We start from the raw sequence: 25151 nt of genomic DNA on the forward strand, positions 1-25151 counted from the left end.
GAATGAAATATTACGGTTTTAATTACAAGAAATATGTCGTACGATTCTCCTGTTACGGCAGGCCTCGATTTGTTGCGCCACGTTCCTCCGAAGGATGTTGAAGAGCGTATGTTTGATATCTTCCAGTTAAACCCAGAATTAACTGATGAAATGATTTCTGCCGTTGATATTCCACTTAAAATTCAGCAGGACAAGGACACCCACCAAGATTTTATTAAATGCGACTACAACCGTGATGGTGACTCATATAGATCACCATTCACTAACAAATACTATCCACCAATCAGTGACGGACAAACACCATCACCAAAACTTCGTAAGCTTGAAGAACTCGCCAACAAGGCTTTCAGTTCCTACCTCAATTTGTTCTTCAGATACGGTACACTCTCTGTCTACACTTGGGATCTTGACGGCACAGCATTTGGTCTTGGCGTGTTCGTTCGCAAGGATGCTGATCCAAAGCAGGAAGGATTCGAAGGCAACATTTCTTGCTCCGATGTTTTCACAATTACTGAATCATCATCTGGCCAGTACGACTACGAAATGGTCTCATCCATCCTCCTTGAGATCAAGGTCCAAGGTGACAAGGGAGTTCCAGTCATTCTTTCAGGTGGTTGCGCAGATTCAAAGGTCAAGTCCCTTCCAGCAAAGAACGATATCGAAATGCTTGTCAATGTTGGTACAATGATCGAAGATAACGCTGCTAACTTCATGGAACATGTTAAGCAAATCTACGTCTCAAAGATGACAGAAATCTTAAGCTACACAAAGGGAATTGCCATTGGCGGACCAGGCAATACACCACAGGACCAGTTAGCTGCAGCTCTCAAGGCTCACATGGCAAGTAATTCTGTTGACCTTCTAGTATAAACTAAATTTTTTTTGTCGAATAATTCAGCGCTTTTACTTTTACAGATAATTAATATAAAAAATTTACTTCTTAACTTACTCATTAAAATTGATTTCCCTTTGGAATAATTTTTATTCAAATTTTACCAAAGCTTTTTTATTAAATCGGATAAATAATATAATTTATTACTAACAACATAACAATAAATAACAATTTATTTCTCTATAATAACAAACAACACGTTGAATTACTTTGTGATTTTTTAGGCTGATGCTTATCAGTCTTTGCCTTACTTTTATTTCTTCTCGAACTCTTGTGATGGGTAGCATTCCCGACATCAACACCGTTTTGATCTTTGGACTTAGTATGGTGATGATGCTTATGATGGTGATGGTCATGCTTATCCTTGCCCTTGTCCTTCGCAGATCCGGACTTTTTCTTTTTCCGACGGTTTTGTGCTCTCAGCGACCTTATTTTGCCAGTTCTTTGTTTGAATACTTCTGATGGTTCAGATTCCATGACGTTGTACCTTGAAATTGGAACACTGGAATCATGAATATCATATTTGTTATCATCTGAGTCAGAATGAATCGAAGAAGTTTGAGCAATTGAAATATCTTCACTTGTAGAAGTAGTTTCCTCTTTCTTTTCTTCAGCATTTTGTCCATCTTCGGTATTATCATGATGAGACATTATTTCCATGTTTTCAATATCTTTTGCTGGTGGAGAATTTAATTTTGGTTCCTCAGCCGGTTTTTCTGGCTCAGATTTATTATGAGATGATTCCTTCTTTTCTTCCTGATATCCTGTTGATAAACTCGATGAAGACTGGCTATATTCAGAATCTTCCTCTTCTTCATAGCTTGTTTTTTCTTCTTCAGATGATTGTGAGGTAGTATTAGGATTAAAACTCGTTTCTGAGTACGTACTTTCTGAAATTTCGATACTATCATAATCTTCTTCATAATTATCTGATTTTTCTGTTTGATCAGCTTTAACTGATTTCTCAGATTCTTTAGTATTAGGAAGTTGTTTTTGAGAGGATAAGGATTGCGAATTTTTGGCATTGGATAATTTATTTTCTTCATTAGGCAAATTTTTATCTGATTTCTCATTTTCACTACTAGGAGGTTTCGGATCATCATTCTGGTTCTGCAAACGAGATGTATTTTGAACTTGATCCTCTTGATTTTCTTTTGTTTCATTTTCATTTGGATCTTGTGGTGTTTGTTTGTCTTCATTGGCCGTATCGTTTGTATCACTTGGTAAAATTCGACTATTATTACTAGCATTATCTGCATTTTCCTCAGAAGCAAAATCTTCTGAGTTATTTGTTGGTGCTGGTCTTCTATATGATCTTCTGACATATCCTATTTTGAGAAATCTCCCTTGAGAATCATTAATTTTTTTGGAAGAATTATGTTCACCGTTTGTCTGTTTTAATTGCAAATTTTCATTCCCTATATGCGGCTTTTTCTTTTTGCGCCCTATAATGATATCGTTTTGCTGAGGAGATGAGTTTAATATTGACTCATGCTCCTCCATAAAATTAATAACAAAATCTTCTTCTTCGAAAAAAAAGTTTATAAAAAATTCGTTATCAGTTTATTTTGAAATAGCGTGATGTACGCATTAATGAGAACCATGATTTTGATATTTTTCGATAAAGATTTCGAGACAGAATTTGGTATTCAAGATTTTTACAATTTTGTCCAATTAGCCTCATGGTTTGGATTGAGATATTCTTCGAAGGGTAATATCAGGAAACATCATTCTTATTCTTCAATTTTACAATTTAACCAATTAATATTATACTTTTATCTAGTGAAAACTAGATTCAATGATCAAATCACATATTTTAATTGAATATAAGATGATTGAAAACTATTTACTAGGATGCAATGAAACAATTAGGACAAATTTATTAACAATATGAAATATACTGAGAATATAAACATTTCCTTTTCATAATCATTAAACAAAAGTTTTTTGATCTAAATACCATTGTAATGGGCAGTCAATTAAATAATTTAATAATTGGAAAGATAATTGATACTAAAAACAGGATTTAAGTTAAATAAAATATTACAATTCATGCATGATGAATACAAATTCAGGATATATCAAAGCCAGACAATAAATCTTAATAAAATTTTTGATAAAAAACTCAAAAAATTAATAAATAAGCATGCAATTGTTTATTTTCTGACACAATATCAAATTTACTCGCTTTGTGGGAGAGCTTCTGTCTTGATAATTACAACATTTCCTCCTTCGCAGCAAACAGCGACGTATTTACCATCTGATGAATACTGCAAGTCGTAAACTATCTGGTTCATCATATAGCTTGCGATCATCTTTCCTGACTGTACGTCCCAGAACTTAATTGTCTGGTCACTACTTCCAGAAACGATAACTTTCTCATCTGGTGAGAACGATATAGCGTAAACTGGCTTTTGGTGTCCCTGGAGAACGCGGAGTAAGTTTCCTGATGTTGCATCCCATAATCTAACAGAACTATCGAAAGATGCGGAAGCAATAATACCATTGCTACCCCATCTCATTGTATAAACTGTAGATGTATGTCCTGAAAGTACTGTGCAATCAGAATCGCGATGCCAAATTCTAACAGTGTTATCATCAGCGCAGGAGGCAATTAACTCGCTATTTGGCTCCCAAACAACACAGTTTGTGGCACTTGTATGGCCTGTAAGCCATAATGGCTGAGCTTCGAGCGAATCAAACACTCCAACTGCGCCATTTTCGCAGCAGACAGCGAAAGAAACATCTGTATGCCATGCAGCATCACGGATACCGCTTGTAGTTGGGAATTCTTTGACAACTTCGCCTGATTCTGAGGCAAGAATCAAGATTTTTGTAGAATTGGAGCCAATAAGAAGATATTGGCCAGTAGTATTAAATTTGACAACACGGATTGATTGTGGTTCCTCGTTGTTCTTTTCGTAAATGAGATCGCCTTGGTTGTTGAAAACGCGGACAATTCCGTCAGAAGAGCCTGTAGCGATGAGTGATGAGTCTGGAGACCAGTCTAATGATGAAACTTGGTGGTCGCCTTCGTTCGACTGGGCGTCGCCGTGTGGTAAGCAGCATTGAGAAATTGTGTCTGGATTTTGGAAATTCCAGATAATGGCAGAGTTGTCTGTACTGCCTGTAGCAAGAAGATTGCCATCCTTTGTCCATTGGCAGCAAACAACGTTAGCTGTATGCTCAGAAAGCGTAATTGAGTTATTTGCATCAAGAGGCATCGAAGGTTCTTCTGCTGCTTGCTTGGAGTCCTTCGGGATCGGGACATTTCCTTCGCGAAGGGCTGCATTAAGTAATGTAATTTGCGAGCCATAGCTTACATCGACTGTCTTTTGGCCAGCTGCAATAGCTCTTTCAAGCTGAATATAGAGTAGGCCCTTTTGAAGCAATGTAATCAGAGCTCCTGGAGGAACTTGATATCCAGTTATTTGAGAAGAATCAATGGAAGATTCGTTTACATATGTGTAGTGGGAGTGCTCAAATCCACATTCTTTGAAGTATCTTAGAATTAGGAAAGTAACTTCATCACTTGAAATTGACATTTTAAAATTTTGATAAACAAAGAATGTAAAGTGATACCCCCTTAAATATAAATTTTCATATATTAACCATGGAACACTGATTTTAAGTATGTTCACATCATATGAGAATGAAATCAAATTATAAAATGGGAAAATATTATAATCAACAAAATATTATCAAAATTTAGTGGATACAAGTTATTTCAAATGATTGTCATTATATGCAATATGATTCAACATCTATGTGCAGTCTATACATGAACATCAAATTAGATAAGAAGTAAAAGATATCTTCTCTATTTATATATTGTCTTGCAACAAAGAAAGCAGTTTATGCATCTTTATCATTTGCATTCATAAAAATGCTGTGTAATTTAAAGATACATACTGCTCCGATGATATTACTCAGCATTGCACAATGGAGGGCAGTCCATCATTTTTCATTAATCGAATATGCATCGAGATTAGATATTCTTCCTCTTCTAAAGAGCAAAATTATGCTGCAAAACAAGAGAAATCTCACTTCTATCTTTTATATTGACACAAACACCATTCAAAGCAGATTATATAATGCAATATTACCTCTGTTGAGAATCTATATTAATGCTTGGGTAATGAACATTTTCCCCTCTAGATAAGTTGATGCTTTATTTCAGGTTAAATCGTATTCATATCATCATCATTGAGACGCTGCAATCTGTATAACATATTTAAAGCCGCTATGTAACATTTGCTCAACTTAATTGGCTTATTGATAATAGAAATCATATATATATCATAAAGAATTTTAACTATAAATATTGACTTTTATTGGTGTTGATTCAAAAGATATTGCATTTATAAGATCATCACTGACTGACCAAGACAATAGTGTTTATAAATGAATAAATTAAATACTAATAGATACCTTTTACTTTGATTGATAATTTAATTTGATTAAATATATTAGTTTTTTTTGGAATAGTAATGTCATTGATATATAATGTTGCATTAAACTAAGGCTTTGAATAAATATTATGCTTATTACAATAAATATGACATATTTCTATTTCATTTACTTGAATTTTTCATGTAATATTAATATCATACATACTAAATAGTTTACTTAGCATTGAAGATGACATTTCAAGCACGCAATATCCATTTATCTTGTTTTAGCTTAGAATGGATTAATTAAGAGTTTAATTGCATGGCATTGACAATATGTTATTCAGTTTTAAATATTTGGTTATAAACAATAAATTTATTTCTGAAAAATTGCGTCTAATATCTATTGGGGAGAAATTAATTTCAATTTACATAAAAAAAGCCAATAAGTCCAGAATTCTTTCAAAACAGAAAGACAATCTGAAGTGCAGGAAATTAATCTTGATAATTCTAGATTTTTTCCATTTGAATATCTTTTTATATCACAATTCAAAATTCCCTTCAGAACTTTTAAATTCATTCAAAAAATAATCATGAAACTGTGAAGATGAGTAATTCTTGCAGTAATGCTGAAGCTGATTATCTTGTTTTGGATGCCCGACCATAATAGTTCATTTCAATTTTATGATATCATTCAAATGCATTTTCAATGCTATTTCAATTCTATTTGATATAAAAATATTCATTCAAGTACATGGATTCTGAAGACAAAGAACTAATGGGTGCCGAAGGGCTGATATTTAAGAGAATTATTGCAACAACTACTCATGGTAAAGTGTTTCAAGTGGAATGGCTAAAATACAAAAATAGTTTAGTCGGTTTTTGCATTTTTAAAATGTTAGTCACCTTTCTCCTTCCAAAGTGAAAAAAAAATTGTTTAAAATATAAAAAGAATTTTTATTCGCATAGGCGACAAACAAGGATTTATAAATAAATAATGGGGCTTTGAGTATTGATCTGAATTGAATCAGATAATTAGCCGTAAAAAATCTTCTAATAACGATTTCTCATGCATGAAAGATGGCTATGAGTGGCGTTAATGAGGGCGTTTGATAATTGGAGTTGGACATAAAATTTGGAGATCTTAATTTTTGAGAATTTTGGTGCGATCTTACTGGTACAAGCAAGAGTATGGAAGGAGATTGAACTGAGAAAAAAACTAGAGCATGCAAAAGAATCATGCTACAGCTTAGTTGAATGTCATTTATGCAAATAAAAATATCTTTTTCAAATTTCAAACAAAATTTTGCCACTTTTTGAAAGAAGATAAGGTAACAAACATTTTAAAATGCAAAACCTAGACTTAAACTATGCCGAAATGTGAGCTCACCGTTACGGTTTTTTCTTTTTTTTGGGGCTCGCAAGCTCGCCCCCAAAGAAAAAACCGTAACGGTGACTAACATTTAGGAAAAATGTTTGCCCTCAAAAGGATTGAGAGTTCTTACTTTGATAAGAACTAAGGGTTTCGTTTTGCTAAAATTGTCACTTTTATAGCATATTTGTTTTTGGATGTTTTGCGAAACCAAAAAAAAAACTATGATATACAATGTGTGTGTAAAGAAAATACTTTATTTACTAGTTAAAAAATCATTTGGTATTGATCAAGTTATTTTTTCTGGATAAGATATTATATGGATAATTGGATAGAAAATACAATTATATAATCTTGTACCTGGTTTAATTAAGCTAATTGTCATCAGAAACTTGTAATTTTTATGAATTTCAGATTTTCTTTTCATTACTGCTTTTCTTAATAGGTCAAGTTCTTATTTACGTTATAAAGTATGATATTTACAAATATCAAGTTATCGTGTTTTTTGAGAAATTATGAGAAACAAACAAAAATGAAAAAGATAGGAATAGCAATGAATAGTGATGTGGGTATAGAAAATGTAAGAGATATGAATGCAAAGCAATCAGTATTTAGGATATTGACCATAGATTTCGAAAAAAAAATGCTGCATATTGAGCGAAAACTATGATTATATTATAAGGCTGTCATTTAAAGCATAATGAAACTATTCCCTTTTCATTTTAATCGAATAAGATAGTAAAGATTTTTGAATTAGCTAGAAACTGATGAGATGTTTTCACAAATCAGATTTTTAATCTCTATAATGCATAATTCACTCAATATCTCAATTTTGATATTGCGAGATATTTTTGCTATCGGTTTCGCAATTTTGACACAATAGCAAGAGGGTTCTATATGCATTATTATCAACGTAGAATCTGAATATCATATCAGAAAATGTCGCAAATCTGACATTTACCCGACCAAATAGCAAAAATAATTGAATACTTTTCGCAAAAACTTTAAAAATCGATAAAAATATGAAATATAGATATTAAAGAGACTTTTTATATAATATTCATAAAGATTTTCCAAAAATATGATACCGCAAAATTAAAAAAGTGACGTCTTGAGTGGAGTCAAAGGTCGAAATTGCTAGCTAAATGTTTTTTTAGCGAAATTGCGTATTGTACGTTTTTTTCGCAAAACGAAACCCTTATAAGAACCAAATTAATCTCATTAAAAACCTATATCACCCTAACATTATTAATATTTATAAGGTAATTACCCGCAAAAAGTATATTTATCTAATTATGGACTATTGCCCAATTGATCTTCAATATTTTATTGAGCAAATAGGTTCTATATCAGAGGAAAAATTTGTTAAACAGGCCTATTTCATGCTTCAAAGCATAAAGACAATTCATCATCAAAGGATTTGCCATAGAAGGATTAATCCGTCAAAATTTCTTTTTGACAGATATGGAAGAATCTTGTTATCAAATTTTTGCAGTGCAAAGCAATACAGTACTGATAAGATTGATGAAAGAGAATTTAACAGAACCAAAGCCATAGACATCTGGTGTATTGGCGCAATATTTTATTATATGGTTACTGGAATCCATATCACGAAACTTTATGATTGTCAAGAGATAGCAATGACAAAAGATTATTCATTAATTAGATATCCTCATGAACTTTCAAAGGATTGCATCTCTTTGATATCAAGCTGTTTGAATTGCACAGAAGAATCATATCCTTCCATAGATGAGCTTTTGAAAAATCCAATTTTTACAAACAACACAACATCTTATTTTGAATTGCCGAAGAAACAGAGTTTTTCTCCAAACAGATCTCTTGGTTCATTGAATTTCACTGTGAAACATGTTCTCACTAAGAGACTGATTCCAATAATTTAAATTTGTCTGCTGTATACTGCATATTGGCCATATGTACTTAGATAACGCAAATATACCACTATGAGCAGTGAGCTTATATGCAAAGCTATGATTCATTTAAAGGAAATGTTGAATAAAAACTGTTAGTCAATATCAATACGTATAAATATAAATACAATAAATTACAGACCTACTGCATACTTATTTTTTTAAATGGAATCTCATTTTGATGGATTGTAGAATAAAATCATATTTCATTCTATAATCAGCGACCATTTCCGATTAAAATTTAGCTACCAATCCATACATGATCTATTGCTCTGAATTTCTATAAATTTAACATTTCGAAAATATTTTTGTAAAGTGACAAAATCAAATGCCTAAAAAATCATTTAAAGATCTTGCTCTTACACCATTTACAGATGGGTATTTCACTGCGCCAGACTTGAATATTCCTCTTTCCACAATCAAGATTCCTTCTTTATTCGTTTGCATGTTGATTGTTGCCATATCTTTTGTTGTAATTGCTGGTGGAACAATCTTTTGCTGGGTACAGGGAATTCCATTTATATATCCAAGATTAAATGAAAAAGGACAAATAGAAACAGTTGTTTTCATGCAAGAACTTTCTTACCAAACAGGATGTGAAGGTATAATAGCAAGCTCAGTTTACCTATTTGCATCTTTGTCATTGATATCAGCTTGTTATGTCATGCAAAAGAAGCAAACTTCTGATGATGATATCCTCTACAATTGTGCCTTAGTATTTGGCTATACATCACCATTTTGGATTATTTGCGCTATTATAGTTTTCAGATGCAAGATACCAAGATATTTCCCAACACCTTTTATCTGAAAAATCATTTTTACCTTTTTCATTGCAGAAGTTTCACATTTATCTTTTATTTTATAATAAAGATATACTCAACATATATTTAATCATAATACAGCGATATTTCTCAAATACAATTCTATTTATATTTTTTTAAAGTTCAGACACTCTTGTCATACATAAGGGTAGCAATGAATTGCTACAAGAGCTATGATTTGCTTATAAAAAAGGATGACTTCCCTATAAAAAATATAATTCAAAAATACACCTCATTATTAGGATAAAATAAGTTATCCTACAAGGTTCAATTCAGAGTAACATTTCAACACACTGATATAAATATAACTTTCGAAGAAATTACAACATGGCGCGCTATTACAACATTCAGATATCATGTGTAAGGGAACTTGGCAAATACAAATTCGTATTCGGAAATTTCAAAAGGGATTGGAAAAAGACAAAACTGCAAGGATTCAACAATATTTCAAAAAAGCGAGTCTATTTATAATATTATCAATAAATTCAAAAAAATATTTATAATCCAGTTTCTTCAGGCTGTACAGGTGGTTGAGGTGCGAGTACTGGCATCGCAGGGAAATCGAAACGTAAATGTCGAGGAAGTTTCTGTATATCTTCTACAAAGCTATCAATTGGCGGGATCTTTCTGGGGAAATTAGTAATAGTAAGCAACGATTGTGAAGGAACAAGAGGTTGTAACTGCTGTTTGAATTGACTATTAGGTGCTGAGTATACAGGATTAAGTTTTCCGCCATTTGGAATAAAACCAACAGAATTATCGTCATCTTTTTCTTTTGTTAACTGTCTATAATGATATCTGCACTGAGCGTCACTTCTATTACCAAGTTCGGCAGCTATTTTTGTCCAGCAACGATCTCCATGTTTTTCAACTAACTCAATAAGCTTTGCATCCTCTTCAGGAGTCCAAAGGACTTTAGATATACGTGGATCTAAGCCTCTAAACCACCTCTGAGAACATTGGGCCCTTGTTCGCGCATTGCCAACATGAGCACAAACAGCAGCCCAGTTATCCAAACCAAATTTATGGATACCGCTAAGAAGGCGCTGGTCTTCAAGTTCGGTCCAAGGATGTGTTTTCTTTCTTGATTGATTTTGGTAATTATATAATGAAGAAAATTGATTTGACGTTTCTGATGGAGGTGGAATTGGAGTGTCATCTACTTGTAAAACCGCATTAATTTTTTCTAATGGATGAATCGTACCGATAATTTCTTTGAAGGAGTTCACAGCGTCATCATGAGATACTTTCCCTTCGATGAAGTCATCAAACACAACTTTGATTCTGTTAAGATCCTCTGCACTTGCACGTGGCGCAACTTCCCTAATATATTGCATTCCAACTGCAAGAAGAGGCTTGAAAGTTTCAATATCATTCATTCAAAAAAGATTATTTGTAAAATTGTCAAATTTCAAAATAACGGTATATCGAAAATTAGAAAAAATGAATTGGATATGGAAAAGAAATTAAAATCCTCCAGCCGAAAAGGTCAAAAGATTTATTCAGAATTTTTTATGGTATTTGCATAGGGGAGACTCTATTAATCAAATAATAATAACAATAAGGAATGTAATAATTATTTGATATTTACATCTATCAAAAATAGAAAAGCATGGATACAATTCAATTGTGTGCATAAGAAATTGAAATATTCGGATTAACTAGGGGTTATTAGATATGTAATTATTTATACTGGTTGACTTTTCATAAAGAAAGAATTGAGCTTGAATAAAATATGATATTGCATTCATAATGCAATATGTACCAATTAAAAGTTTTACACTTAATTTTATCAATTTTACTACCCTGAATTATTTGAGAGAATATGAGAAGTTATTCCGACGGCTTAATAATTCCATACTTTAAAATAATGTGAATAACATAATATCTGTGTTATGCAATCCAATATGCACACAAATTTTGCATGATCACATTTATTTCACAAGCTCCACACAAAATATTGAATATGTGATTTTTTCAGAGGTATTAACTTTTGTTATATGAAAAGACCAACTTCGAATTTAATTAGATTCCTAGAAAAATATAAGTTTTATACTCAAATTCAAAAATTATTATTGTATTGCTCCTTATTGTTTTATATCTATCTAATTATTTATTTTATTCACTTCAGAAAAAAAGAAAACTTGGGTTCTGAACATTGAATGGAAAGCAACAATAAGTTTGAAACATAGAAAAAAATAAGATTTTTGATCTAGCGCAAACAGATACTTTATTTGCTCAGTTAACCAATCTAAACATAATAATATTTTGAACTAAATTTACGAATCTTCAAAATTTCTCCAAAAAATTGATATTTAAGAGACCAACTAATAATGAAATATAGGTCAAAACTTAATATGTATAAATGTTCTACCATCAAATTATCATTTTCTTCATATTTTTACCTCGTTTATTTTTTCAAACTTTTTCACAGAATTTTTGAAAACCATTGTGAACATAAACGGAAAAATTAATAGAAATCAATAAGACGAAGATTATATTATAAGAAACAATTTTTACTTGCAATCTACATGTGCATATTCTATTTTTTATAAAATGAAATATAATTTGATCATTTACTGCTTTCCAAGATTTATTCTTTCGACCCTACAGTCTCTTCTTGCCTATAAAATATGAAAATTGAGATTAATTAATACATATTAGCATTACTTTAACATTACTTTTTTAAAGTAATTTTCAAGATATTTAATATAATATCTGCGTCAATAGTAGTGATCTATTTTCTCACTTTGCTTCTAGAAAACAAAATGATTTATCTTAATTAACACGATTTTAGAATAAATTTTAACTTGATCTTCATTGTACTGAAAAGTTCAGAAAATATTGAGTATATAGAAGCTGAGAATGTGATTTGTCTCTATTAAATGGCAAAATTTTTCACTTATAATTATTCAAAAAATATTTTTTGCAAATATTAACTCAAACCAGTAGAAAGGCCGTACAAACTTAGTATATTCATTATATCAAGTTACCAATACTTTATTTACAATTTGGTTACAAATTCTAAAATATGATGGTAACAATACTGAATATCTGTTAAATCACTTAACACCGATATTCTAAGATGGTGACAAACTCATTACTACTATTTATCTTTAATTTTCTAAAATGATATTCAAACTGTTGTTTCTAATAATTTTCAATGAAACTTATTTAGACATTGCTTTAATTATCTTTTGCATCAAGATCTCAGCGATTTAATGACTTATCAAATCGATCAATGAATAATTTGTTTTAAGTGAATCTATTCAGATAGTTAGCTCCTCACATTGGGACACAAACAACTAGGAAACACACTGCTGCTTAAAAATTAGAGCCCCATGAGCGTTGTATTATCAATTATAGAAAAAATAATAAAAGAATTTTATTTTTAGAATTTCCACAATGCAAGACCATCATCAGCTGCAGACAATAATATCTTTCCATCAGGAGACCAGCACAATGAGTGAGTTTCCAATGTATGAGCTGGTCCGAAGACAGACCACGATCCAGTCTGGAAATCAATCATAGAAATGTATTCGCAGACTCCAGCGCAAGCTAAAACTCTGCCATTTCCTGGTTTGAGGGCAATTGAGTTTATCTGTAAACCGTCAGGTGTTCTTTCCTCGAAAATAATTCCTTTTCTTGGCCAATCGTATGCCTTGAGAGATCCATCGCCCATGCCAACAATAACTTCTCCTTCTCCATCTTTGAATTGCTGGCAAGCTTGGAATCCGATTCTTCCTGTTCCTACCTGTTGACAGATTCTTTTTCCTGTCGTAATTTCGGTTGTTGTCAATGTTCTGTCTGCAGCAACTGAATGAACTCTCTGAGGGAATCCTTCTGCAGGAATAATCTGATGGACAACACCGTTATGGACAAGGGATTCATTAACAAGGCTGCGACTTTGGTGGGTGACTAATCTGAGGAATCCGTCTTCGCCACCACTGCAAATGAACTCTTTTGTGACACAAAGAGCTGTAATCGGGCCACGATGAATGGAAGGAGTCCTGTAAGCGATGCTTCCGTTCTCTTTGAGGCAAACAAGGCTGCCGTCAAGGAGACCAACAATGAAATCATTGTTTGGCATAGCACAAACTGTCTTTGACTGGACATTTACAATCGTGATTAAAGATATTGGTCCGGAAACATTCAAAAGAGCTGTTCCTGTCTTTCCAAGTGCTGCACATGCAATTCTGTTGTTGCAGGTAACAGATAAGACAGGAGCTCTAATTCCGTCAAGAATCTTCTGAGAACGTAAGGATTTGCCATCAACAAGGTACAAACATGTATCTTCTGTACGAATAAGGAAGCGACCATTGAAATAAGACATAAATGAAATTGGTGCGTCAAATTTCACTTGTTTGGAGCATTTCCAGTTTGTATCATCGCCAGTAACAAGGGATAAGCTCTGACCACCAACAGCAATTGTCTTTGGATCAAGAACAACCATTGATGCAAGTGCAAATTGATCAATTTCAACAAAAGTACGTAATGTACGAGAAGTGGCATTGTAAATGGATACTTCACCACTAACTGAGCCAGCAAAGAAGTATGGGAATTCTCCACAAGATGATGTATAACTACGGAAATATCCGTTGGTTGGATTTGTGTATAAATCGTGTTTTTCTGAGTATTCGAATGTTCTGTGATCGAATTTAATGACGTATTCGCATAATCTGCGATCATATGTGATATGAAGATTCCATTCGTTTTTGTTTGTTCCTGCGAAGCAAATTGTAGATGGAATAACTCCTGGATCGAGGAACATTGCTAAATCTTGCTCTTGTGTATCCCAAATCCAAATGTTTGTGGAAATATCAGTTGATACAGCAACCAAACGATTGTCTTCGGAAATGGAAATGTTCTTAATAGCACCTTTATGGCCACGTAAGACCATAATTTGACGACGAGAGTTGAGATCCCAAAGAATAACTGGGGTAGATTTTTCATTTGCATCTTCTTTTCCAGCTTGGCCAGAAGCGAGGAGTGTTTTGTCTTTTGAAACAGCAAATGCACTAATTGTTTGTGAATGACCTTCTAAAAATTCAAATTCACTTGGTTCTGAAATTGAAGCAATTGCAAGATTGTAGCCGATGCTTGTAACATAATGGTCGGCATCTAACCATTCAGCACGGCAGCATTGCGATGGAAGAAAGGATGATGGACGCATATTTTTAATTTTTTTATTTCTATGTACGTTTTTAACTTTACATGTCAAAAAATCAATTTTGTTTACATGCCATAATTTTAATCTCATCTGCCAATGATGACAGTCGTATAAAAGACTGCGCTCTACTGTTTGAATGATATGTATACAGCACTAGAGAGATTCAATCAAGAAATGTTTTTTGAAGAAATTGAATTGAATTTTTTATTTGAATAATAAAGCATTTTGAACAATTTAATGCCTAATTATGGAATATCTAGGCTTCATTAATGTATATCATCATTATTGAATATTGATTATATGAAGTATCGTATTGAATTAAAGAAAATTATCATGCTTGAGCTGTGCAAATTAATAAGTATGTCTAGATATAGCAGCATCAAACGAGGGCCTTATTATTTTCATGAAATTCTAAGGAGAAATTCCAAATTTAGATAAAAAATTACTCAATTTAATTATAAAATTATTGAAATACAAATAATTTTAATATTCATAGATAATAATAATGATAAAACAAATAAATCTATTAATAATAAACAGTTACTTATTATTATTAGCTAAGTAAGGCTCTGCAGTCTGTGGACGAGGCTTAAGAGGAGGTAAATTGCCATCCTCTGAATCAGAAGTAGCAGCAGATTGTGCTGAAGCTGATCTAGGAAGCGACAAACTGCTTACAACACCTCTAACAACTGAATTCTTTCTTGTCATGTAAGTTCTCTGCGTAAACCTTGAATTAAGTGACAGGATAGAGTTTCTAGATACTTCATTCTTGACATCGTTAAGGTTTAGTGTTGTATTTCCCTTATTTTGTGATGGTTTGCCAGTAAGAAGGGCTTTTTCGCGAGGAATCTGTGTAATTGGTGGAAGACTAAACAACTGTAAGTCGCCATTCTCTGGAACAAACATAATTCCGCAGCGATTTCCGGATGCATCAGCATAATTCGAACAAGAGAAAACTGTATAAACGCTATCTCCTGCAAAACGCTCAATACCTAAAGGAACACATTGGTGAGCTCTAACGATATGCTGGATCTTGAACTGTCGAAGAAAATCTTTTACGGCATTAACACCATATGTAACGCCATTGCCACGCTGAGAACGTAAGAAATCTTTTGTTTCAGCTGAAGGGTCGGACCAAAGTAAATCACAAGCGATATTGTTATCATAGGTTGTAATTGGTCTTTTGACTAAACGAAGCTGCCTAAAGCTTGAAATCTGTGGAGATATACCTCCATGTACTGCAAAAATTTCTTTTCCAACTCTAGCCGCTAAAGGCATCCAGTTGAAAGCTTCATTAAGTGCGTTGTAAACCTTCAAATCGCCATATATTGTTTCGCATTCCATTTTGAAACCGTACATTTCATTAACACGTTCAAATTCATGGTTGCCTCTTAGAAGGAAAATATGTTCAGGATAATTGACGCTGAGTGCTAAAAGTAAAGTAATAACTTCGACTGAGTACTGACCTCTATCTACGTAATCGCCAAGAAATAGAAATCTGCTAACAGGTGGAACGCCAGATAAAACAAGAACTCTTATTAGATCGAAGATGTTTCCGTGAAGATCTCCTATGATATAAACTGGTTTTTGTATGTTCAGAAGTGTATCCATGCCAATATAAGATCGTTTTGCTCTATTTGCAAGTTCAATAACGGTTGATTCTTCGAAAGTTGGAATTGGAACAGTGACACCTACTTCACCAACGCGTTCTGGCGGGAGACTTAATATCTCTTTAAACTCGTTAAGAACGCGCTCAGTATTGCCCTGATAACCAGTGTTGTTTTCCTCCATTCGAAATTTTTTTTTAAATATCAATTCAAAAGCACAATCAAAAAATTCTATATGTAAGAAGATAAGGATACTAGCAATTTGATCTGTGATATCTTTGCTCAAAAACTCGGCATTATAATTGTGGGGATCATTTTTCAATTTCTGAGAAAATCCGTTATTTGCATTTTTGTTACATTTTTTTGATTGAAATTTTTCGAACGATTGCTATATTTATGGATTTGATTCAGGAAGCTTATGGCAGCCAAAATACTTGTGCTAAAACTTCCGAAGTAAGTGAAGCGAAATAAACTCTTGATGAAATTTTGGTGTGACCAGCTTAAAATAATTTCACATTTTCCCGTTAATTTATAATCGGGATAAGTAGTATATTTGAGGAATGGGAGTATGAATCAAATAATTATAATTTGGCAATGTCACTTTTGACGAGAAGCTATCGTGATAAATTCTGGAATCAAGGCTGAGAAATTGCTCGAATAAATTAAAGTGAACAGTACTAAGACCATGGGCTGCTTTTGTAGCCCAATACCAAATATCAACAATCACTATATGAATTTAAGTAATTTGGGTTCAGGTCGCCAAAAAAAAGTGCGGAAATTAAAAACCGCAGTTTGAGTACTTTCTGAGAGTCTGTTTGTCAGAAAGTATACATTTGTAAACTTTCTGACACTAAAATTTTTTTAGTCCTTTCAAAGTTTTTGACAATGTCAAAAAGTATACATCGGGGCTCTCAATTTTCCTCTCAAACGGCGGTTTTTTAAAAACGCTCATTTTTTCATCGACCTTATACGTAATAAAATACAAAACACAAGACAAAAAACAACCAAATGAACATGGAATTAGAACTTAAGAAGTGTCATGACTTTCTTAGGACCAACCTTAGTTTTGGAAATTCGACACTTTACAAAATTTAGTAACTTTACATGCGTAAAGTGTCAGATATATCAGTGTTAATTATTCGAAATTAAAGGCTATTGGGCAATGATATATAATTGGTGCCTCATAGTCTTTAGTTTCCTACTAAAAGTAAGAAAACTTTTTTCGAAATGCGCAATGTTTGCGAAAATGTTTTCTGACTTCAGTATGGGAGTTGCTCCTTATGATATACATATTAATTGGACTAAGAATGAGATAACTGCGAATTAAAAAAAAAATCTCATATGATTTCAGATATTTTCCATCAATTGCCGACGTATATGACAAGAATAAACAGCATTTATCTATCAATATTTAGGATAATAAATAATTCAATCAGTAATCTCGTAAATTGGATCGAATAAATAGAAATTCATTTTCTGTATACTATGTCTAATTAAATTCTACATTAGGATCTATCCAAAATACATATTTTTTTGCTTATGCCATATATCGTTTTAGATCGAAAATATCTATTTTCTCGTAACGGATAGTGCATGATAAATGGTTCCATATTTGCAATTATCCACTTCGTTGTCAAATAATTTGAAATGTGTTGAAATTGCTTTATTCCTCCTGTTTCTTTATTTGGGGTTTTTGTAATTTCAGGTTGATTCAATCATCAGAATAAATTGTTTAAGATTAATTTTCAGAAAATGTCTCTAATTTTGAGAAAATAGAAATTCTTAGACCTCTGAAAATTCAATACTGCAAACATCTTAACATTTTGTTTTATTTTTGTTAAGAAACTGCTCATAATTCAATATAATCAAATAGAACAAGTATTATAATCTTAATTCATTCAATTTCATTTTTTCAAAGAAAAATCGCCAAGTTTTTTAATAATACTATCGTATTCATAAGATTTTAAGTGAGACATTCGTCAAATCATAAAAATAATTTAAATGCTTGAATTTTATTTTTATTAATAAGTACTCATTTGTATTTGACTTCAGTAATTACAGGTTCCCGATAATCTTATACAAAATTTGAGTTTAGCAGTTTTCAATACTCGATTTTTTTAATTTCTCTTTAAAAATGTGTTTTAGATACTATTTTTTTACAAACTTTTCAGAGAATTAAGTTCCACCACAATTCTCTGAAAAGTCTTCAAAATTATTTAAAAATCCAATTACTAATATCAGTGTAACACATGAAACTTAATTTTTACAATAACCTATGACAAATTGATTTTACAAAAAAAGTTCAATAAGTTCTCAAATTTATTTAATGATTTGGTTATATATCTGCAGTGTCTTCTCATAGGAGGAATTTATTGGAGGTAGAGATAGCGAATATAGAAATCTATATTCCAGAATAATCACAGTTGCTGATAGAAAAGTTACGGATATGTCATTATCCTCAAATTTTGGTAATTCCAAACCATGGGTTTGGGCTGTAGATGGTAATCCTGATAGATATTGGGAATCTGCAGGTACTTTAGGTAGTGAAATTTATTTAGCCTTTAGTCCTCCATCAAGTCATCCAGAATACAATATTACTTTCAAAAGAATGCTTTATCTTCCTGCAAATACAGATGTTGGATGGTGGAAACGTGTTAAAATCTATGGTGTTAAGTGCGGAGAAGCGTTAGAGAGTTACAAATTCATTAAGGGTGCGCCCGGGAGGATCATGTAAACTTCAGAATTTAGAACCTTAATTTTTAAGCAATTACTTGGTACCTAAATAGGTAGGAAAACTCTAAAAATATCAAAAAATACAACTTGGCTCCATAATAATCCTGTCATGGTGGCTGTTTGTATCCCCTAGTATTTTCCTCTTGAATCTCTTTTTCTGTCGAAATTAAATTCAAATCTCAGAAGTAGAAGTGAATAATCGACTTATTGCTGCTATTATACGAATAAACAAATCCATTATATTATTTTTATTTACATAATATCTGTTTGAAGTTCATAATTCTATAAATTTTTCTTCAAAAACATTACAATCTTGATAGTTTTGATACTGTTTAATAGGTTTTTGGCACCTTATTTAGTAATTACAACGTATCGAGTCGATCTGAACTTAATTTTCGGAAATTTAAAATATTTATCATAAGTAAAATCTGATTTGAAATTTATGTTTAATTACTATATTTTGCATAATCCTAAGTAGCTTTTGTAAAAATTCATCAAAAAAAATTTTAACGTGCTTTAATTTTTTATTTTTTAAAATAATACATATTATTATATAACTAGAATATTTACAAAATTTACTGCTTTCAAAAATTTAATCCTCCTCCTCTCAAATAAACGTACATCCGGGGGCCTGTTTTTTGCAAAAAATAAAATTTCATTTTTTTATGCTTAAAAAGTCAGAATTTTTATTTGCTTCTGGGATATATGATGGCTATATCAGACACCCATTCTTTTTGATACTCAACATTAAACATAAAACTTAGCCGTTAAGGCTCTTCTGAAAATATTTTTTTTCGAAAAATTTGCGAAAAAAATCAAAAAAATTAAAAATCCCCGAATCTGCAGGGATTTTAAAAAATTCTTTTTAGTAAAACTTAAGGATATTGTATCAGATATATTGGTATGGGCAAATTCAATTTTAATACAATATTCATCGAGATATTGCGCTAACGAAGCGTTCAAAATTGAGAGGGTAATCCTCCTACTCTCAAATAAACGTACATGCGGGTGCACCCTTAAAGAATTTTCAAATGACAAAATGTTTTATTATCCTGCCGAATTAGAATTCGATTCTGAGGAATGCTATAGACAGATTAAAGTTAGTGTAACATGTGCAAATAAAAATAAAGTTACAGCTGCCAGAATTGAATTCTGGAGGGATGATCCTGTTGTTACACAGGCAAAAAGACTCTTTTCTGATGCCACATGGTCAGATTTTTCAGCAGAGTTTCAAGATCCCGCAAAAGTTCAAGAATTTATCAGTAATGTCAATAATCATCCATGTCCATATATCTTTTCAGAATTTATGACAGCTGTAAATGAGATTCTTGCAGATCCAGAAGGCATCAAGAACTCTGTTCAAACAATCGAATGCCGTCCAACAATGGGAGCATATTTCAACTTCGATCATAACACTAACCAACCAACAGGAAAATATATGATTACTGGCGAACGCATTATTGTTTACTGCGAAAATTATGGAAGGAAATCAAATTCTAAGTTAGTTTTTTCAAAGAATGCACAAGATGGCGATAACATGATGCAGTATGTTGATCTTCCTCAAGGAAAGACAAATACATCAGCTACATATACTTGGGGTGGCCTTTATGCACCAATGTTATGGAATTGCTATTCAAATGAAGATTTCCCACCACCAAAATGCAGAATCAGTGGTGGTCATGAACTTTTAAGTTTCAAATTGGGAGATAATGCAACTCTTTTCGAAGAAAGACTAGAGAATTATCTTAAAGATCCAAACTATCTAAGCAATACATTGTCAAATGATGTTCAAGGCAAATTAATGAATGTTGCAGAAGTTTCTGGACCAAATTTCGTTATGCATACGACAGCTGGCGCTTGTTTAACTGGTATTAGATGGGGTAAAAATGCAGGATTGGATCTTAATGTTGCAATGGCACAATGGAATGAAATCCGCGATTTATATCTTGAGTATTTGGGATATGTTGATGATGATCCAAATCCAGTTCATAAAAAACAATACGGAACTAGAGTTGTAAGTAAAATAGGCAAAACAGGTGCATATGCATATAAGACAGGAAATCACATCTTTTATAATCAGGATTATTTCGGTGCCGCAGCTTGCAATGCGCAATTCATCAGAGCTAGTGGTGATAACTGGGGAGCTTGGCATGAAAATGGTCATGCTTATGATTTCGGTCCAACAGAAGAAGCCGAATTAACAAACAACATGTTCCCATTAATGATGCAAAGACGTTATAACCTTACATCCCGTTTGGAATCTGAAAGTAGATGGAATAATGTTCTCAATTATTTGAACTATGGTCAAGCATGGGGTGGTGAGAATTGGTACGGTTTAGGTATTCTTAGACAATTGGAAATTTTTGCTGGTAAACACAGCTTTGCTCAATTTTGCAGGCTTATCAGAGAACATGATTACAGTGGCGTTTCAAGGAGAGAGAAATTCGTTATTGGATTTTCAAAGCTTGTTGGCCAGAATTTAGCTATTCCATTAAATAAGACAAAGTTATATAAATGCTATGCAAATTGCATGACGTATGTTCAAGATTTGCCACCATGCGATGTTCATATTGAATACCTTATGGATAGAAATGATTATGACAGAAAAGATTTCCCACCTACTGCAATTCCAAAGGTATTGGCTACATACATTTTAGATGATGGACGTTTAAGAATGATAGTTGATTTCGAAAATGGCGGCAGTTGGAAGAATATGGCAGGAGTTGAAGTCCGTGATGAAGATGAGAACTTCATTTGGTTCTGGCATACAGTCGATCTTTATATACCTGCTAATCAATGGGAACCAGGAAAAACATTTAAGATTAGAGGCTTCGGTTTAAATATGAACATGACACAACCAATTACATACTCAGTTCCTTCCGGCTATCATAGAAGTGCCTTCGAATTTACTGCCGAACTCTTCCCATCAAAAGCAAAAGTTTCCTCACAAGCAAATTCAGCTCTTTCTGGAATGTTAGATGATGATGATTCAACATGCTTATACACTGATCCTTTTGAACCAAAAGAATTAACTGGATTAATAGTTGATGTCGGAATGCCTCGTGATTTATTCGGAATTAGATGGGCACAAACAAGAAGTGATTTCGGAAAAACAAAGCATTTCACAATTCATACATCTCTTGATAAAGAAGAGTGGACTGAATTATATGCTTATCATAGTAACTTGACTTTCTTATATAATGACAATGCTGGTTATTATCTCCTTTTCCCACATGTTGTAACAGCCCGGTACGTTAAAATCACTCAGTATGATGAGAAGAAAAGAACTTCATCCATCAACTTATGCCAATTCCATTTCCTTGAAAGAGACTTTGATCCAACACCTGTAGCTACAATGGAAACAACTCCATTTGAAACTGCTTATGAAACACCAGGAGAAACAGCCCATTTAACACCATATGAAACAGTCTATCAAACAATGCATCAAACTGCTCATGAAACACCATATGAAACACCATATGGATCGCCATTTATTACAGAAGAAGCAACAGTTTATCAAACTCCATATATGACAGAGGCAGAAACAGCATATAAAACACCATTTGTAACAGTTTATCAAACACCTTATCTCACTGAATATGAAACTTTTGCTCAAACACCACATAATACAGCTTTCGAAACTCCTTATATAACAGAACAACAAACAGCTGGTGAAACTCCATTTGAAACTGCATTCCAAACTCCAGGAATTTCTAAATTCCAAACTGCAGCCGAAACACCATTTAATACGGTTATCGAAACACCTCATATAACAGACTTTGCAACAGCTGCTGAGACTCCATTTGAATCTGCATTCGTAACACCATTTATAACACCATTTATTACTGAATTCCAAACTGCTGCTGAAACAGCTGTTGAAACTGTTTTCGAAACACCATTTAGTTCTGCATTCGAAACACCTTATGAAACACAATTTATTACTGCTTTTGAAACTCCTCATGATACACCATTTAGTTCTGCATTTGAAACACCATATGACACACCATTTAGTTCTGCATTTGAAACACCATATGATACACCATTTAGTTCTGCATTTGAGACAGCCGTTGAAACAGTTTCATTTACACCAAAAGAAACCATGACACAAGCACCAATACCAGTAATACAAACAGATGAACCTTCTATTAGCACAAGTCTTGATAACGAAAATAATACCTCAGATAATTCACTTGATAAGAAAGACAGCAAATTACAAGCTGCAAAGATTCCTATAATTATTGGTATTGTAGCTGGTGTAATTGCTTTAGTTGTAATAGATGTAGTTATTGGCGTAATTTATCACAAGAAATCGCCCCATCGTAACTATCAAGAAGAAAAATCTCAAGATTTTGACGAACCAGGAAGTATTGTAGATGACCAACCACCAGCAAATATCCAGGATAGTATTGAAGAGTTGTTTATATAACAATATTAGTAAAAACGATTTTGAAGTAAACAATTTATTTCTTTTAACATCTTTAAGTTTAATCCATTTCCAAATATTTCATATAATACTTAATCATTACATGTTTAGAGTGATGATATCTAATAATTCCCTATTCATTTGGTTTATGTCCACAGGATAATATTAAAGCTAATTTATATTGAAATTATCTTGGCTTATCCATGGTTTGATATTTATCCCTATTCAATTTTTGTGAGAATTCATTGAAAAATTTGAATCAATACATGAAAATTTCCGACTATTTAAGGGGGTAGGGTTGAATAGTTGTAAATTTTTTTTAAAAAATCACTTTTTCTCCATATCGCGGCAATATTTTTGGACGATCATAAGTGCTATGAGCACAGTCATAGTCAGAGTAGGTACTGACAAAGTTTCGACGATCACACTATTCTACGTATGTTTGTCAGTACCTACTCTGACTATGACTGTGCTCATAGCACTTATGATCGTCCAAAAATATTGCCGTGATATGGAGAAAAAGTGATTTTTTTTAAAAATTTACAACTATTCAAACCTACCCCCTTAAATTAGCACTTACAGTTATGAGTAATATATTGGATGCTGCCATATCCATTATTTTAGACAAAGATAAGATTTTATCCTTAAGACACCCTGTGTTTGGAATGAAAAATTTTGTAATCACACATTACAAAAAATTTCATAGAGTTTTTCTAATCTATGATCATATTCATTGATAAAAACCCAATGAAATTGAAATCGAGTCTAAATTTGCATAAAAATTTTGGCAAAATAAATATGGTGAATATTGCAAACGCTATCACGCTTTCTAGAATTCCAATGCTCTTCATGATAGTAGCCTTTCTTTACTCAAAGAAACCATATTCTGCGACAATTGCAACCATTATCTTCTTCTTTGGTGCATGGACAGATTGGCTTGACGGATATCTTGCAAGAAAACTCCATATTTGCTCATCACTAGGCGCATTTGTTGATGCAGTTACAGATAAGATCTTTATGATTGGGCTTTTCATTACAATGCTGTTATTAAATATCGTTCCTCACTGGACACTGTTTTTCATCATCCTAATTCTTCTTCGAGAGTTCCTTATTACAGCACTTAGAGCAGTTGCGGCTACTCGTTCAATTGTAATTGCAGCAGAGAAAGCCGGCAAAATTAAAACTGTGATTCAAATGATTTCTTCGATCACACTCCTCATTTGGTTTACACTTATCAAAGACTATCCTGATCTTGTTTCCTCCAAAATTCTAGATTATTTACACAAATTAGGAATTGCTCTTTTTGCTATTGCAACATTCATGACAGCATTCTCTGGTGTTAAGTATATCATAGATTATCGTCAGGTTCTTGCTGATATATAAATTTTTGTCTTGTATTTTCAAAATAAAACATTTCCGTTTATTATAACCCAATGAACAGTCAATACACTCTATATTATATATTGCTATTCCTAATTTTCACACTAGAAACGTCATCAATCTAATTGAGTGGAAACTATATGGCATACTTCTATAAATCATAATTTTATCATGCATAAGTATCAATTTCTATGTTTATTCCTCAAAATCATCAGAAATTATTTTTTTAAAAATATTGTTTAAAATGTGAGCCCCTAAACCATGAATTATATTTAAATTCCTGCATGCTTTCATTGTCAAATATTACAAGCAATATCATGTTATGAAAATTATTTCATGAATAATTTGGGCGCGTAAAGGGTTGGCGTCCTAAGGCGTCCTGATGTAAACTATTCAATTTTTGAGAAGTTTACACCATAATTGAATAGTTTATG

General features: G+C 32.5%; 9 protein-coding genes across 9 annotated transcripts, besides 2 other annotated features; 4 read left to right on the forward strand and 5 right to left on the reverse strand.

Annotated features, from left to right (window-relative positions):
- Positions 1-24: 24 nt before the first annotated feature.
- Positions 25-939, forward strand: TVAGG3_0381560 (barbed-end actin filament capping; the record flags this gene model as incomplete). Its single annotated transcript, XM_001583167.2, has 1 exon — positions 34-870. The coding sequence occupies one exon, from the start codon at positions 34-36 to the stop codon at positions 868-870; it is 837 nt and encodes a 278-aa protein (XP_001583217.1).
- Positions 940-1027: 88 nt separating this feature from the next.
- Positions 1028-2581, reverse strand: TVAGG3_0381570 (Micronuclear linker histone polyprotein (MIC LH) Contains: Micronuclear linker histone-alpha; the record flags this gene model as incomplete). Its single annotated transcript, XM_001583166.1, has 1 exon — positions 1073-2395. One exon carries the CDS (start codon positions 2393-2395, stop codon positions 1073-1075), a length of 1323 nt encoding a protein of 440 aa, XP_001583216.1.
- A 353-nt stretch (positions 2582-2934) lies between these two features.
- TVAGG3_0381580 (transcription corepressor protein) lies at positions 2935-4449 on the reverse strand (the record flags this gene model as incomplete). Its single annotated transcript, XM_001583165.1, has 1 exon — positions 3073-4437. One exon carries the CDS (start codon positions 4435-4437, stop codon positions 3073-3075), a length of 1365 nt encoding a protein of 454 aa, XP_001583215.1.
- Positions 4450-8902: 4453 nt separating this feature from the next.
- On the forward strand, positions 8903-9478 carry TVAGG3_0381590 (OST3 / OST6 family, transporter family; the record flags this gene model as incomplete). Its single annotated transcript, XM_001583164.2, has 1 exon — positions 8912-9391. One exon carries the CDS (start codon positions 8912-8914, stop codon positions 9389-9391), a length of 480 nt encoding a protein of 159 aa, XP_001583214.1.
- Positions 9479-9650: 172 nt separating this feature from the next.
- TVAGG3_0381600 (RNA polymerase II transcription regulator recruiting protein) lies at positions 9651-10789 on the reverse strand (the record flags this gene model as incomplete). Its single annotated transcript, XM_001583163.1, has 1 exon — positions 9902-10783. One exon carries the CDS (start codon positions 10781-10783, stop codon positions 9902-9904), a length of 882 nt encoding a protein of 293 aa, XP_001583213.1.
- A 1983-nt stretch (positions 10790-12772) lies between these two features.
- TVAGG3_0381610 (WD repeat-containing protein family) lies at positions 12773-14995 on the reverse strand (the record flags this gene model as incomplete). Its single annotated transcript, XM_001583162.1, has 1 exon — positions 12796-14577. One exon carries the CDS (start codon positions 14575-14577, stop codon positions 12796-12798), a length of 1782 nt encoding a protein of 593 aa, XP_001583212.1.
- A 56-nt stretch (positions 14996-15051) lies between these two features.
- On the reverse strand, positions 15052-17162 carry TVAGG3_0381620 (phosphoprotein phosphatase protein; the record flags this gene model as incomplete). The annotated part of the gene is made up of 1 exon (XM_001583161.2): positions 15115-16365. The coding sequence occupies one exon, from the start codon at positions 16363-16365 to the stop codon at positions 15115-15117; it is 1251 nt and encodes a 416-aa protein (XP_001583211.1).
- Positions 17163-18890: 1728 nt separating this feature from the next.
- Positions 18891-19930: a mobile genetic element.
- A 12-nt stretch (positions 19931-19942) lies between these two features.
- On the forward strand, positions 19943-23665 carry TVAGG3_0381640 (bifunctional inhibitor/lipid-transfer protein/seed storage 2s albumin superfamily protein family; the record flags this gene model as incomplete). Its single annotated transcript, XM_001583160.1, has 1 exon — positions 19954-23340. The coding sequence occupies one exon, from the start codon at positions 19954-19956 to the stop codon at positions 23338-23340; it is 3387 nt and encodes a 1128-aa protein (XP_001583210.1).
- A 400-nt stretch (positions 23666-24065) lies between these two features.
- TVAGG3_0381650 (cardiolipin synthase protein) lies at positions 24066-24887 on the forward strand (the record flags this gene model as incomplete). The annotated part of the gene is made up of 1 exon (XM_001583159.1): positions 24136-24720. The coding sequence occupies one exon, from the start codon at positions 24136-24138 to the stop codon at positions 24718-24720; it is 585 nt and encodes a 194-aa protein (XP_001583209.1).
- Positions 24888-25064: 177 nt separating this feature from the next.
- Positions 25065-25151: part of a mobile genetic element that runs on past the window's edge.

The sequence above is a fragment of the Trichomonas vaginalis genome, chromosome V (genome assembly GCF_026262505.1).
Source record: "Trichomonas vaginalis G3 chromosome V, whole genome shotgun sequence".
NCBI classification, from domain to species: Eukaryota; Parabasalia; order Trichomonadida; family Trichomonadidae; genus Trichomonas; species Trichomonas vaginalis.